The 12,185-nt window shown below is 37.2% G+C and overlaps 2 protein-coding genes across 3 annotated transcripts in view; both read right to left on the bottom strand.

The window, feature by feature from the left end:
- Positions 1-2,762: 2,762 nt before the first annotated feature.
- LOC145779252 (L-rhamnose mutarotase-like) lies at positions 2,763-9,317 on the bottom strand. 2 transcript variants are annotated; one of them, XM_082590792.1, is made up of 2 exons: positions 4,885-9,317; positions 2,763-4,517 (listed from the first exon to the last, which is right to left on the bottom strand). In XM_082590792.1, exons 1-2 carry the CDS (start codon positions 5,140-5,142, stop codon positions 4,386-4,388), a joined length of 390 nt encoding a protein of 129 aa, XP_082446918.1. In that variant the 5' UTR covers positions 5,143-9,317; the 3' UTR covers positions 2,763-4,385. The 2 variants fall into 2 exon arrangements, with proteins under 2 accessions (XP_082446918.1, XP_082446919.1); XM_082590793.1 differs by having other exon boundaries at positions 2,763-4,499; positions 4,885-5,182.
- LOC145779251 (phosphatidylserine synthase 1-like) overlaps positions 5,182-12,185 on the bottom strand; it is a 26,390-nt gene continuing 19,386 nt past the window's right edge. The window contains exons 11-12 of the mRNA XM_082590791.1: positions 9,773-9,835; positions 5,182-9,566 (exon numbers count right to left, since the gene is read on the bottom strand). Coding sequence (XP_082446917.1) covers positions 9,333-9,566; positions 9,773-9,835 — 297 coding nt within the window. The 3' untranslated portion in view covers positions 5,182-9,332. The remainder of the gene's footprint in view (positions 9,567-9,772; positions 9,836-12,185) is intronic.

The raw sequence follows: 12,185 nt of genomic DNA, 5'->3' as shown, positions 1-12,185 counted from the left end.
CTTTGTTTAAGAGACATAGATACTGAAAGCTTCATTCTCAATATCGTGATGTCACACGCGTGCCAAGGGGGGGGGGGGGTTGTAACCCCCCCCCCTTGGCTAAGCCACTATACCACTATACTACGACATATACGATATGCCATAAAATAAAATAGACATTAAAAGAAACAGCCATTTCATCAATTGTGAATGTTTGAAAAATACATTTTGCTTGAATAAAAACTGCTAAGCATGCAAAGTAAACTTGAAATCTGGTTTAAAACCCTGTATGTAGTGTCCATGACCAATTGGATGTTTGTATGTTTGCAAGCATAGACGGCAATTGATTGAAATTATAATGAAGGCTAAAAACTATAAAACAGCCATTCAAGGTTTCAGATTGTTTCAACTGACGTCATTTGGTTCAGCATTGGTTTCAGCTGAATCAGCACCAACAAATGTTGCTATTAAAATGCATTTACAGTTGTATAACGGAATAAAGGAGTCTGATCGATGCATGATTTTAACCATAATAATAACAAAAAATTACCCCCCCCCCCCCCCCCCCCAGATAAGTTAAGTCCGCCTTGGGACTAATATCAGCTGTTTAGACGTACATCAAACGATTTGATGCGGATACATAGAATTTCAACAATAATTCCTCACAACATTTCGGGGGGGGCCCGGGCCCCCTGGGCCCCCCCCATAAATCCGCGCCTGCATTGATCAAACTATTTTTCCTTCCCACCCCGTTCATTCCTACTGTAATCATTGTGCCATGGCACAGACAAACAATAAAACACGCTAAATTTTGACTCTTAGGCTTCATCTTCAAAACTAGAATGGTTCGAAGCAAATCTATCTTGTCTTGGTTGGAAACGAAAAGATATTTCGTTTCGTAACCTATATCATCGGTACGAGTGTTTAGCACACAATATTTTATTTCAAGACAAGAGTAGCCTAATTGCTTGTTTTCGTCTCGAATTAAATTATTATCAGCCCTATTCAGAACTGACAATTGATGAACTGACTCAACAGTAGATTTATCAACAATCAATTCGTTTTTAATCCAGAAATGAAAAAACAACTTTAAAAATTAATTCTACACATAGAAAAACATCCATTAAATCCCCTGACGCAAATTGCACCGATCCGAAGTGGCAACCTTAGCAAAGCTATTTTTGGGTAACGCCTAAAACATCACATAACTAAGGCAAAAGAGAAAATTGAATTGAGTCCTGTCTTTGTCATGAGTTACCAAGGGGGGTGGGGGACTTGTATACCTGGGATTGGTATATCAGTCCCCCCCCCCCCCACCCCTCTTGGTAACTCATGACAGAGACAGGACTCAATTCAATTTTTTCTTTTGCCTTAGTTATGTGATGTTCTAGGTTTTTCCCTATTTTTGGGTTGACTTCCTCATGAACACAGAAAGATAGCCTACAACTATCCATAAGATACTTATCTTGACACTCTTCATTATTTATACTCCATTTTGTTTTCAAGTAGCTGGTCTTGCAAACTAGGCCGAGAATGGCAAGCCAAATGTAGACTACAGCAACAGGGTAGTGATCACACTAGATATAAGCATACAAACTTGTCTTCCTAAAGAGAATTGCTCACATTAGTTCCAAGCAGATTGTTGATGAAACAATTTTTAAAGATTCTTTAGGTTGGGAAAACTATGGCAAATTTTATTTCAATGAATCGAAATGTGTGGTAGCTCGTCTCCAAGAATGGCAAAACAGATTGCAATTGTCGGCAGCAGTGGCCGAGTGGTTAGCGCGTTGGGCTCGCAGTCGAGAGCCTGCATGTTCGATTCCAGCCACCCGCACAGGCTGTTGTTTCTCTGGGCAAGAAACTTTACGATAATTGCCTCTACCCAGTGATCGATTTCGAGTAATAGGTAGTACCAAATTTAAGTCATAAGTAGAGTAGACAACCGGAAACGTACATTGCCGTCGGCTGCAGCGTGGGTCAGGTGTACGTCGGAAGGCGTACACCGATGCATAGCGCTCAAGTCCGCTTTCCCGCAATGCAGGATAAAGATATGAAACACAAACAAACAATTGCTTTAAGGCTTAGCCTATGTCATCAACAAAAAAGACTGTCCAGTGTCCACCGTTCAATTTGCCATTATGAAATTGACGAGAAAAGGTGACTGACTGGCGCAAGAGAAAGAAAGATGGAGTTTGCTAGCTTGGATATTGCAAGCACGTCCAAACGGTTGTTCAAGAAAAACTTACAGCGTTTTTTTTTTTTAAAGTCCTTCGCGGTCCCAGAATATTGCTTCGCGAACCCCACTTGAGAACCACTGGTCTAAACTAAAGCGTCCTCTCTGCTGGATCATGATGCCTATAAACTATTCAACTTGCCAGAGTTCGAGAAGACTTTGTGCAGTTGACGGAGATTGCAACAACGTAAATGTACACTGTACAGTAGCCTAATAGCCTGAAAGGATGACCAAATTGCTTCTCCCACCACTGACTTTCACGTTCTTAATCTACCGCTGTGTGTTACTCGGGGACATAGTGAGAGCTCACTATATCCCCGGTGTTACTCAATGGATGATCTCTTATTCAGAAATATGTTGTCGACGACAGCACGTAACAACCACAAACAAAATTAACAAGTCCGGGTGAAACCTTAAAAAAGGGGATACATATTCTGCAATCAATCGAGTTAGTAGCCTACCTACTGATCTAAAACATCCATACTAGATTTCAAAGGCTGCAACAGATACAACTGCAAAAGTATCTGAAACAGAAAAATCATATTAACACTAGCATAAATGTTGAATGTATTGTTAGATGTCTGTCAGATGAGAGATACAAAATTGCACTCATTTGTCAAAAAAAAAACAAGATTTCAACGAGATGAACTAGTTACGAAAAATCTCATATTGCACAAGTAAAATTGGCTAATTTACAAATTCGTTCCAGCAGGAACCAGCCGGAATAAATGAAGTTGTTGGCATAAACGCAAGTCATTGTTAAAAAATTCACAAATAAATTTCGGTGATTGATGTAAATCATAGGTTTTCAAACTGTGCATCGCGAGGCCTGGATGGATTGTTTCAATTTTCCAAAGACATCGGACAATGATTCTGTTATGTATCTAAACTCAGTTGCGTTAAAGAGATGCTTGCAAATATTATTATCCCCCTACATGTGCATTCAAACTCATTATTACGAACCTGTAGCAATGATTATGATTTAACAATCACATAGCATTCTAATTCACTTCGCTGCGAGACAAATGAAGACTGGACTGGAGACACAAACAAACAAATAAAAATCACTGAAATTCAAATCGCCAGGTGCGTCGCAAGTCCAGAGAACTTTTTAAAAAGCGTTGCAACGAAAAGTTTGAGAACAAGCGAGGTAAAGAGACGAAGTTTTGCATAAATTTGAAGGGAGTAGTTTTTCTGCACCATAAACACACGATTGATACTTGAATAATAATTTGCAATCCAAATGATTGATACATTGATATAAATGATACAATCAGCCCAAGTACTTCATTGTCTATTTATGGTGGCCTCAGAACAAAAATTACTGCAATGCAGGCAGGTACAAACAATGGCTTCAAACTCAGTTGTTTCTTGGTTTAAGCATAATAACTTATGAAAACATTACACCATAAGAATAAATAATCATCCAAACAAAGATCTCTCGCTTGGTACATTTCATACATAAGTTCAGCATAATCACCAGTGGGTCAACAGTTGATGCTCATTGCTGTGTTGAAAATTTTACTTGGGATATATAACTATCTCTGAGGTTAAGGCTCTATTACGATTAATTACGTCTATCACCAGTTACTGATGGTCTAGCACTTGGTAGGTAGCTCTCTAGCGATGTTTGTTCTATAGAACACCACCCACAAACCAACTATATAAGCCATGTCACAGGTCAAAATCAAATACAGCCAATAAACACTCTACACAGCATTGGAATATGATATTAGGTCACAAATATGATCTTAAAAAAAATGTTATAAAATGTTAGTGTATTAGATTTGTTGCACTTTCGCAAAATAGTTGAGTAATGTACAGGGCAAAAATTTAGAGCATGAAATGCAAGCATCTCAAATGAATGGTCACGAAAGTACACGAGTTATATTGCGCATGATACAAAAGCGTCAAAAATATTCAAGCAAGGTGAGAAATGTTGATCAGTATGATTTTAAGCAGATTTCGTAAGACTTCATTTCGTTACTTATATATACATTTTGCATAAAGCACAAACAATCAACGGCCCATTGAACAATCACATATGTTCATCAACGTGCAATTGCATAACTGAACACCGCTACACCAATTAAGTACGAATGTAAACTCATTAAACGGCAATTGATGCAAACTTGAATAGAATGAACTTTCTGGAGAAAAAAAATTGCGTGGATTATTTATATGAAGTTGCCGCACAACCGTCGTGGAATACTTCTTCCAATGGCTCCCACCAGTTGCCACCGCTGCCGCCTTCAGAAGGAGGTGGTCCACTCCAATTTAGTGGTTTCTGACAAGGTTCGCATACCTTCGTAACAACCACTGTTAATCTGCTAGTGCAGCAAACAAAATCACAGAGAAAAGAGAAGTAAGACACTATCAAGAAAAATCATTTCGCAAAGCAACTTAACCGACTTCAAAAAATTGCAAATTGAAGATGCAGAGGATACAGAAAAAATGACCGAGTCGCTACAGGCAACCGGTCAAGGTCAACCCTGATGTTTCCTGATGAAAATTGGGAGTCTTAAGCAAATGTATTAAATTTAACGAAATTTGACAGAAATGCTAATGCACATGTAATCAATATATTATATAAGCAGCCTAGAACTCGCTTATAGTGACAGCTGAGGAAACCTTCTAAAAACTGTCACCATAGCCGAAATCTACTGCATTACCTTCCACCATCTTTTGGTTTCTTCGTCTTCAGAAATGGCTTTCATATCTTTGTCATAATCCGTTCCAATATATTCGTAATGTGAGAACAATACACCAAGGTCCTTACAGTAGTAGATAGTAAAGTTGCGTATATTACTTTGCTCAAGTCGTGAGAGCACACCGGGCCACACGCTGGCATGCAACTTCTTGTATTCCTCCAATTTTTCTTCGTTGAGGTAGATCACCCCCCCATAACGTTTAGCCTCTTGAGAAGTCATTTTATCGATAAAATTTCTAGTTTTAAACTATTCGAGAGACTGCAACAGCAAAAGTAAGTGATCAACACCCATGCAAAGTTAAGTTTACAAAAGGTGATGATATTAACATTTTAAAATGTAATGGTACTTAACTAGCAGCACACGTTTCAAAACTTCAAATGTTCTCAAAATTGTGCACAGTAATGCAAACCTTATAACCCCAACACTTACGTCCATCATCTCAAGCCGACTCTGACCGTACGCATCATTTTGACCCAGTCAATGCGCTTCTACCACATACGTGATATACTGCTAAACACATGCAAAGTAATGCAATAGAAGCTACACGTGTCCGATCCGATGTCACGTCAAGTAACAATTACTTTACGGTACTGAAGAGGAAATAAGCCGATTTCAATTGCGAATCAGGTGTAGCCACGCAAGGGTTGTAGTAACCACAACACATGACAGATGATAAAAAAATAACCGAGCAATTTAAAACAGCTACATGGCTTTATCACGGTCGTGCAAACACGAACACCGGGTCACTTTACAATAAAATCCGGCTTTGTTCAGAAATGATTTCTAACGTAAACACAATACACATGAAGGGTCAGTTGGCAGCTCGACAAGCATTGCAGATGCGATGCTTGTTTGGATGGATAGAAGCATTTGAGAGAAAAGGTAAACTAATAATTGATCAGTAAACAAATTAAATTTTGTGCTATCAAACAGACATTACCGAACTGAGAATCCGACGAATATTCTAAGCACCCTAAGAATCGTTGATTGAAAGCCACAGTTAGCAACATTGTTGCAATTAACTTCTCGATATCGGCATTATAATTCTTTTTGCAACATGAGCTTGAAACCATGAAACACCACTTATCTCGTCATTATTGACACTGATATTTATGTTGTTTGTAAGTCTCAACAAAACAAACTAAAATGAATACAGTTTGTTGACTACACTAGTAACAATACTCACTTTGTACTGTGAACAGTCAGCGATGAAACACCGAAGGGGTCAAATAAATAAAAAGAAAATACGAAATGGCTGATACAAGTCATCACAAATAATGAAGTTGTTCACGTTTCACTTCGAGAGAATATTGGCACGGATGCAAATACTGAAGAAATGTTGAAATTGTTGAGCGTGGGTGACATGTAAAAAAGTTTACACTGTGACAACTTTAAAATACAGTAACTGTATAATCAGAAAAAGAGAGAGAATCAAGTACGATAAGAATGCTGTTGCTTCGAGAACGCTGCAAGATTAAATTGGGGATTATTAGATTTTGTATCTTTTTTAATCTACGAATCCTATTGCTGGTATATACTTGCTTCACGAAACACAAATCAACATGCTCCAGAATAAGAATTTTCAGTGATCGCTGAGGCCGAAATCCTTCGATAATGTTTGCCATTTTTTACGCTGAAATAAACCTTTTTCACTATCCTGCTAAAATGGCTACACATCAATATTTACAAGAAAGGGCAACAAACATTGAACATTACAACACACAAGAAATTATAAATCACACTTAAAAATACAAAAAAAACATGCAAGGTCACAATGGCAAAGTAAAACAATACAGATTTTGAACAGTGATAAACAAACATTCATCCAATGCCATGAAAGGAATCGCTTTTAGACCCCAAAATTTCATTTTAGGTTAGTGGACAATGTCAGCAGCATGTATTGATATGAAAGTACAAAACCCTCCAGTGAGAAAAATCAACGGAAATCACATGGTGCGAACTATCAAAATGGAATTCATAACTAATGTGCATAAACCACTAGTGATAAGTAAAAAATTGAGTGGAAATTTCTGGAATTTTTCCTGTCCTGTATTTTAGGAAAGCAACTTGGCAAACAGACTGAAATATTTTCACTCTTTGCACATTGAAAGTAATTTAAAATAAAAACCAGAACAATTCAAAATTAACCGTCACTTATTCACACATCAAAAGCTATAAAAACATTGGCAAACATCACTAGACATCACAACTCTACAGCAATCGAATGGATTGTAGCACATTGAAGACCAAATCATAAAAGCAGCATGTTATGAAGTTGGGCACAGCTTATCACTCTGTGTCGCATTCTCTCTCGGTTCCCTATTTTGGGTGGAATGGGTGCGGACAATGTGCACTGTGCAGGCCTCGAAATTCACGGTGGACATGTCCGCTGTTACAGCATGTGATGTAAGCGGGAAGTACCATCTTGATCGGTCATATTTGAAATAACACGGGAACTAACCATAAAAATCGTCATTGCTTAGCACGAACAATTGTTGCGAGAATATAATTTTCCGCGCATTCTAAAAAATGTGAATACTGTATCCCTTAGCTTCCATTCAAGCAGAAAAACTTTCGATTTTTACGTTGCTTCAACGATTGACATTGAATCAGCGCAACAAAGGTGAATTCTTTGCTAAGAATCGATGGGAGTACAGGTGCTTTTACACTAATCACGCGCAACTTAGTTCAAGTCTTAGGTCACAATGCCTGGCTTTGATCTCCGAGTAAACCTAATATTGATAAATCAAGGTTGGTTACTATTACAGCAAGATGCGGCAAAATTTGTTAAAGGCATACTAAATGAAAATTTCAAACCGGAATTAAGCATTAAAATGAGTAAACTGAATATTCAAGAATACATTTCAAAAAAAATTACAGAAAAAAATTTGTTTTCAATGCGCTGGCGGTGCACGGTCGTTTGGTCGACAGACATTTGGTCGACAGGACGTTTGGTCGACAGGACGTTAGGTCGACAGAACGATTCATTTTTGGGTTGGGGTTAGGGTTAGAGTCAGGGTTATGGTTAGTTAACTAACCTTAACCCTAAAATAAATCGTTCTGTCGACCTAACGTCCTGTCGACCAAACGTCCTGTCGACCAAATGTCTGTCGACCAAACGTCCTGTCGACCAAATGACCGGGTACCGCGCTGGCAAGGCCCTAAGTCCAATGTTTCATTTATTGTCATTTTTTTCAAAATGACCAAAAAGTGCAAACACTGCTCGAGAATACGTCACTAAAGACAGCAATAAACAAAAGCCATGTTACCACATCTGATGTTTTGAGCAAACTGTCTGATGTTTTGATGTCGAAATGTGTTGTTTTGATGTACATATACATACATACATAGCCTACAGTCAAATCGCCCGCAGTAACAATTATTGCGTGATTAGCTGATTACTATAGTCTTTAGTGACGTAACTGTACAGTCGCACGCTTCGCTGCTCAGGCCAATTTCGTTTTGAAAGCTCTGACAAAAGCACGCGCGCAATGGTGGTCAGACCGCAATGGGGCAAAATTTTATTGAAAATCGTTTTATGGTAGCATGTTAAACACAAAGAACGTGGAAAATCGCCAAGTCAGGTTTTTTCTTTAGTATCCCTTTAAGTTTTGGTATTACAGTAAGAAAGCAAAGGCCCAGCGAAAACTCACTTTCGCTCATATGATACGCAAAAATAAACCCAGAGAAAAAAGCCTAGTGCAACTTTGCACAGTAGAAAATAGAAGCGTTACGGTAGTGTGGAAGTTTTTCCGACTCGTGCCCAGAGCATTGTGACGCAAGAAGCCACACGGCCTCGTTCGGTGGAAGTTAATCAGTTACGCCGCGTATTCAGCAGCTACACGACGCTTTGACTTCTCAAGCGCACGTCGTTGGTCTATTGAAAGCCTTTTAGAGTGACTTCGCTGAAATTTTAAAAAGCCTTTTAAACCGGAACTATAGTTTTCAAATGGCGAAGAATTATCAAGATAAAGTGATTAAGCATGACGATCGACGCTAAAACTGGTGTGTCCGCCGTAAGACTTAATTTCTACGCCGAGATAGCTGCTCAGACCGGACACGTTTGTCCGCCGTCAGCAAAAACGAATTTCGAGGCCTGATGCGGATATCCCATTAAATTTACTAACTACTGCTAGTCTAGTCTTAGTTATGGTTTCGTTTCACATGGCACGTTAAATTATACTGTTTAATCCAAAAGTTATACTTTATTTACTTTCGTTCAACAGAGCTGTTGTTGTTTTTTTTTCTCAATAGTCAACACCACTCATTTGATAAAGAATGTCGGAATTTTCGCCAACTTAAATACCAAAAAACAAAAAATAAAGTAGTCCGTAGCTGAAAGCACGTTGTTACAAAATTAACGTTTGGAATTTTCTCTTGATACAGTAATTTAACAAAATCGCTGCAACTTATTCGGTCACACCGTTTGGCACTCTTCGTTCGACAGTGGTTAAACTTCGCCTGGTCAAATGACTTTTATTAAACCTGTCATTATCATCATCGCCACTCTCCTCATCTCCATCACAGCTTGAGGCTCTATCCGACTCGCTTCCATTGCAAGAGGCTCTTCCGTACTTCGACAAAGGTCGAAGAGCAGCAGGAAATTCAGGGCCAGATAGCTCGCCGTCATAAACTTCAACTTCCTGCAATGACAAAATATGGACGAACACAGATCGGTAAAAGTTAATACATTCGAATGCATCACGAACCCTGAAACGCAGTGTTTCAAAAATGCGGTTTGAAATAAGTTTAGTGACATCTTTATCAACAAAAATGTCAGCGCTTAATTAATAAACTCTAGCTACAGTAGCCTACATATCTGCATATTTTTGAGGACTTTGTTACTCACTTTGTTATAACCCCATTTGTTCATCAAAATCATTATGTAAAGGGAAAGTAAGGCCATCCCAAGCTGAAATACATAATTATACACACAGTAAACTTCCATGAAAATAAACGATGACATTATTAAGATCACAAAAACGTTTTTAAGGGGACACCTCTAATGAAAAAAATATTTTGAAGAAAATTATATTTTGGACTGAAAAGATAGAGAATTTCATCAGGATTCTGAATATATGGCAGTTTTTCCACAATTCCAATTCATTTCCTGTTAAATTTTAGAACTAGTGGAGCTACCACGCGACCCAAAAGTCTAAAATATGCCAGAACGATGATATGATATGCTGAAAATATACTATAGGGTCATTCCATTATATTTCAGGTCATGAAAAAACCAATACTCTTGGAAATGTTTCATACTTTGGCAGTTAGTTCACAATCATTAACTGAGCACACCAAAAAAAAAAATTTTGAAATTGACCAAGTGGTTTAGAAGTTGTGGGGGTTTGAAATTAACCACTCGACCGGGGCATCGTGCCCCCCCAAAATTCAAATTTTGCTAATATCTCCTAATTTATAGCTAAAAAAACAACCAAAATATCTAGAATACCATTTTTGGGGGCAAGGAATCTGAATTTCCAGTCAAAATTGGTGAAAAAATGTCATTTATAGATGAAAACAACGTTTCAAAAATTTTGGGGGGGATAACTTTGGGGGGTGCTTTGGCCATGTAGCCATGACCAAACTCAAAATTTTTTTCCTGAAATTATTTACCTGTTCATGTTATGTCTTTATGATGAGTTATTTTAGTTGTTCCATGTGTTTTTTGAGAGGGACTGCAGTTTCAAACTGATACCCAGTAGGGTGGAGTGAAAAAAATTTTTTTTTTCAAATCAAAAAATCAGATTAACCAAAAGTGGCGTATGGACCTAAAATCAACTTCTAAAAAGGTTTTGGGTTTGTACCACCTACACCCAGGTGGCCCATAATTTTTAAAGGTCATCCGAGGGTTAAATTTCATGAAAATCCCATAACTTGGAAACCGGTTAAGCTAGAATGTTAGTTTTTGGCTTAAAATTTCCAGAAGGTCCATGTTTATATATGCTCTAATGCAACTTTTGTCTCTATTTTAACTACATAAGCTAATAATAATAAAAAATGACATTTTAGTTTTAGTTTAAACTAAAATGTCAATTTATTAGAGACAAAGGACATTTTAGTTTTTAAACTAAAATGTCATTTATTATTATTATCAGCTTATGTAGTTAAAATAGAGACAAAAGTTGCATTAGAGCATATATAAACATGGACCTTCTGGAAATTTTAAGCCAAAAACTAACATTCTAGCTTAACCGGTTTCCAAGTTATGGGATTTTTATGAAATTTGACCCTCGGATGACCTTTAAAAATTATGGGCCACCTGGGTGTAGGTGGCACAAACCCAAAACCTTTTCAGAAGTTGATTTTAGGTCCATACGCCACTTTGGGTTAATCTGATTTTTTGATTTGAAAAAAAAAATTTTTTTCACTCCACCCTAATACCCAGTTTGGCAAAATTCCAATTTATTTGACATGAAGTTTTGGCACTTTTGAAACAGCAAATTGCAATGTCTGTCATCTGACAGTGATTTGTTTCAATCCATATGATCAAAAAAGTTAAAAGTATTATTAAATCCCATAGGTACAGTTTAGAAATTATTGAGTGAGCATCAAGTTATAAAAAATACACCAAATTGCACATCAGTCTAGTTAAAAAGTTTTTCAAGTTTGTTCAGTTCTGAGCTAAAAGTGTAAATTCTACCATTGGATGTAGAAGGTGGAGTTAGTTTCAAAAGTGCAGAAGTGGGTGGCATCCAGCATATACGGTCTTTTCCAAACCAAACTGTTTAACAACTTCTTTCCTGCTGAATAATAAAAACATCATAGCCAGGCAGTTTTCTACTTCAATGAAAAGTTAGTTCAGAAATGATAAGGGTGCATGTGCTGGTTTGATAAGAAACGGTAGCAAAATCTTGATCAGACTAGCTGTGTGATATCAGCTGAATAATAAAACATTGGTAGTTTGACACATAAAAACAATTCTTCAAGAAATGGACCATAATATGGCTGAACCCTGCAAATATTGTGACAAAGCATCAGTTATGTTTCAATTATTTTCATTTTTTTGATATGTATGGGTTGATATTTTCTAAGTTGAATATTTTGGTTTATGCAAAACTTACATCAATCAAATTTCGTGAAAATATTATACTTAATTGCTTTGTTTGAAAAAGAAATTTGTTTTGCGATCTTTTTCTCAACGCTCCGAAATATTCCCCCAAACTTAGCGTATCAAAAATAAATTAAGAAAAACTTTAAACCTAAATAACTAAATTATCATTTGAAATGTTCATCTTGGCATATTTTTAATTGCAATTTAA

The sequence above is a fragment of the Aplidium turbinatum genome, chromosome 11, assembly GCF_918807975.1.
Source record: "Aplidium turbinatum chromosome 11, kaAplTurb1.1, whole genome shotgun sequence".
NCBI classification, from domain to species: domain Eukaryota; kingdom Metazoa; phylum Chordata; class Ascidiacea; order Aplousobranchia; family Polyclinidae; genus Aplidium; species Aplidium turbinatum.
The sequence above is the reverse complement of the archived record's forward strand: the minus strand, read 5'-3'. Positions and strand labels throughout refer to the sequence as shown.

Bases quoted from the DNA above. Each gene is read 5' to 3' on its own strand.
- LOC145779252 (XM_082590792.1), bottom strand. From the start codon at position 5,142: ATGACTTCTCAAGAGGCTAAACGTTATGGGGGGGTGATCTACCTCAAC. The intron at 4,518-4,884 runs GTAATGCAGTAG...GTTGTTACGAAG, and splicing joins AAACCAAAAGATGGTGGAAG to GTATGCGAACCTTGTCAGAA.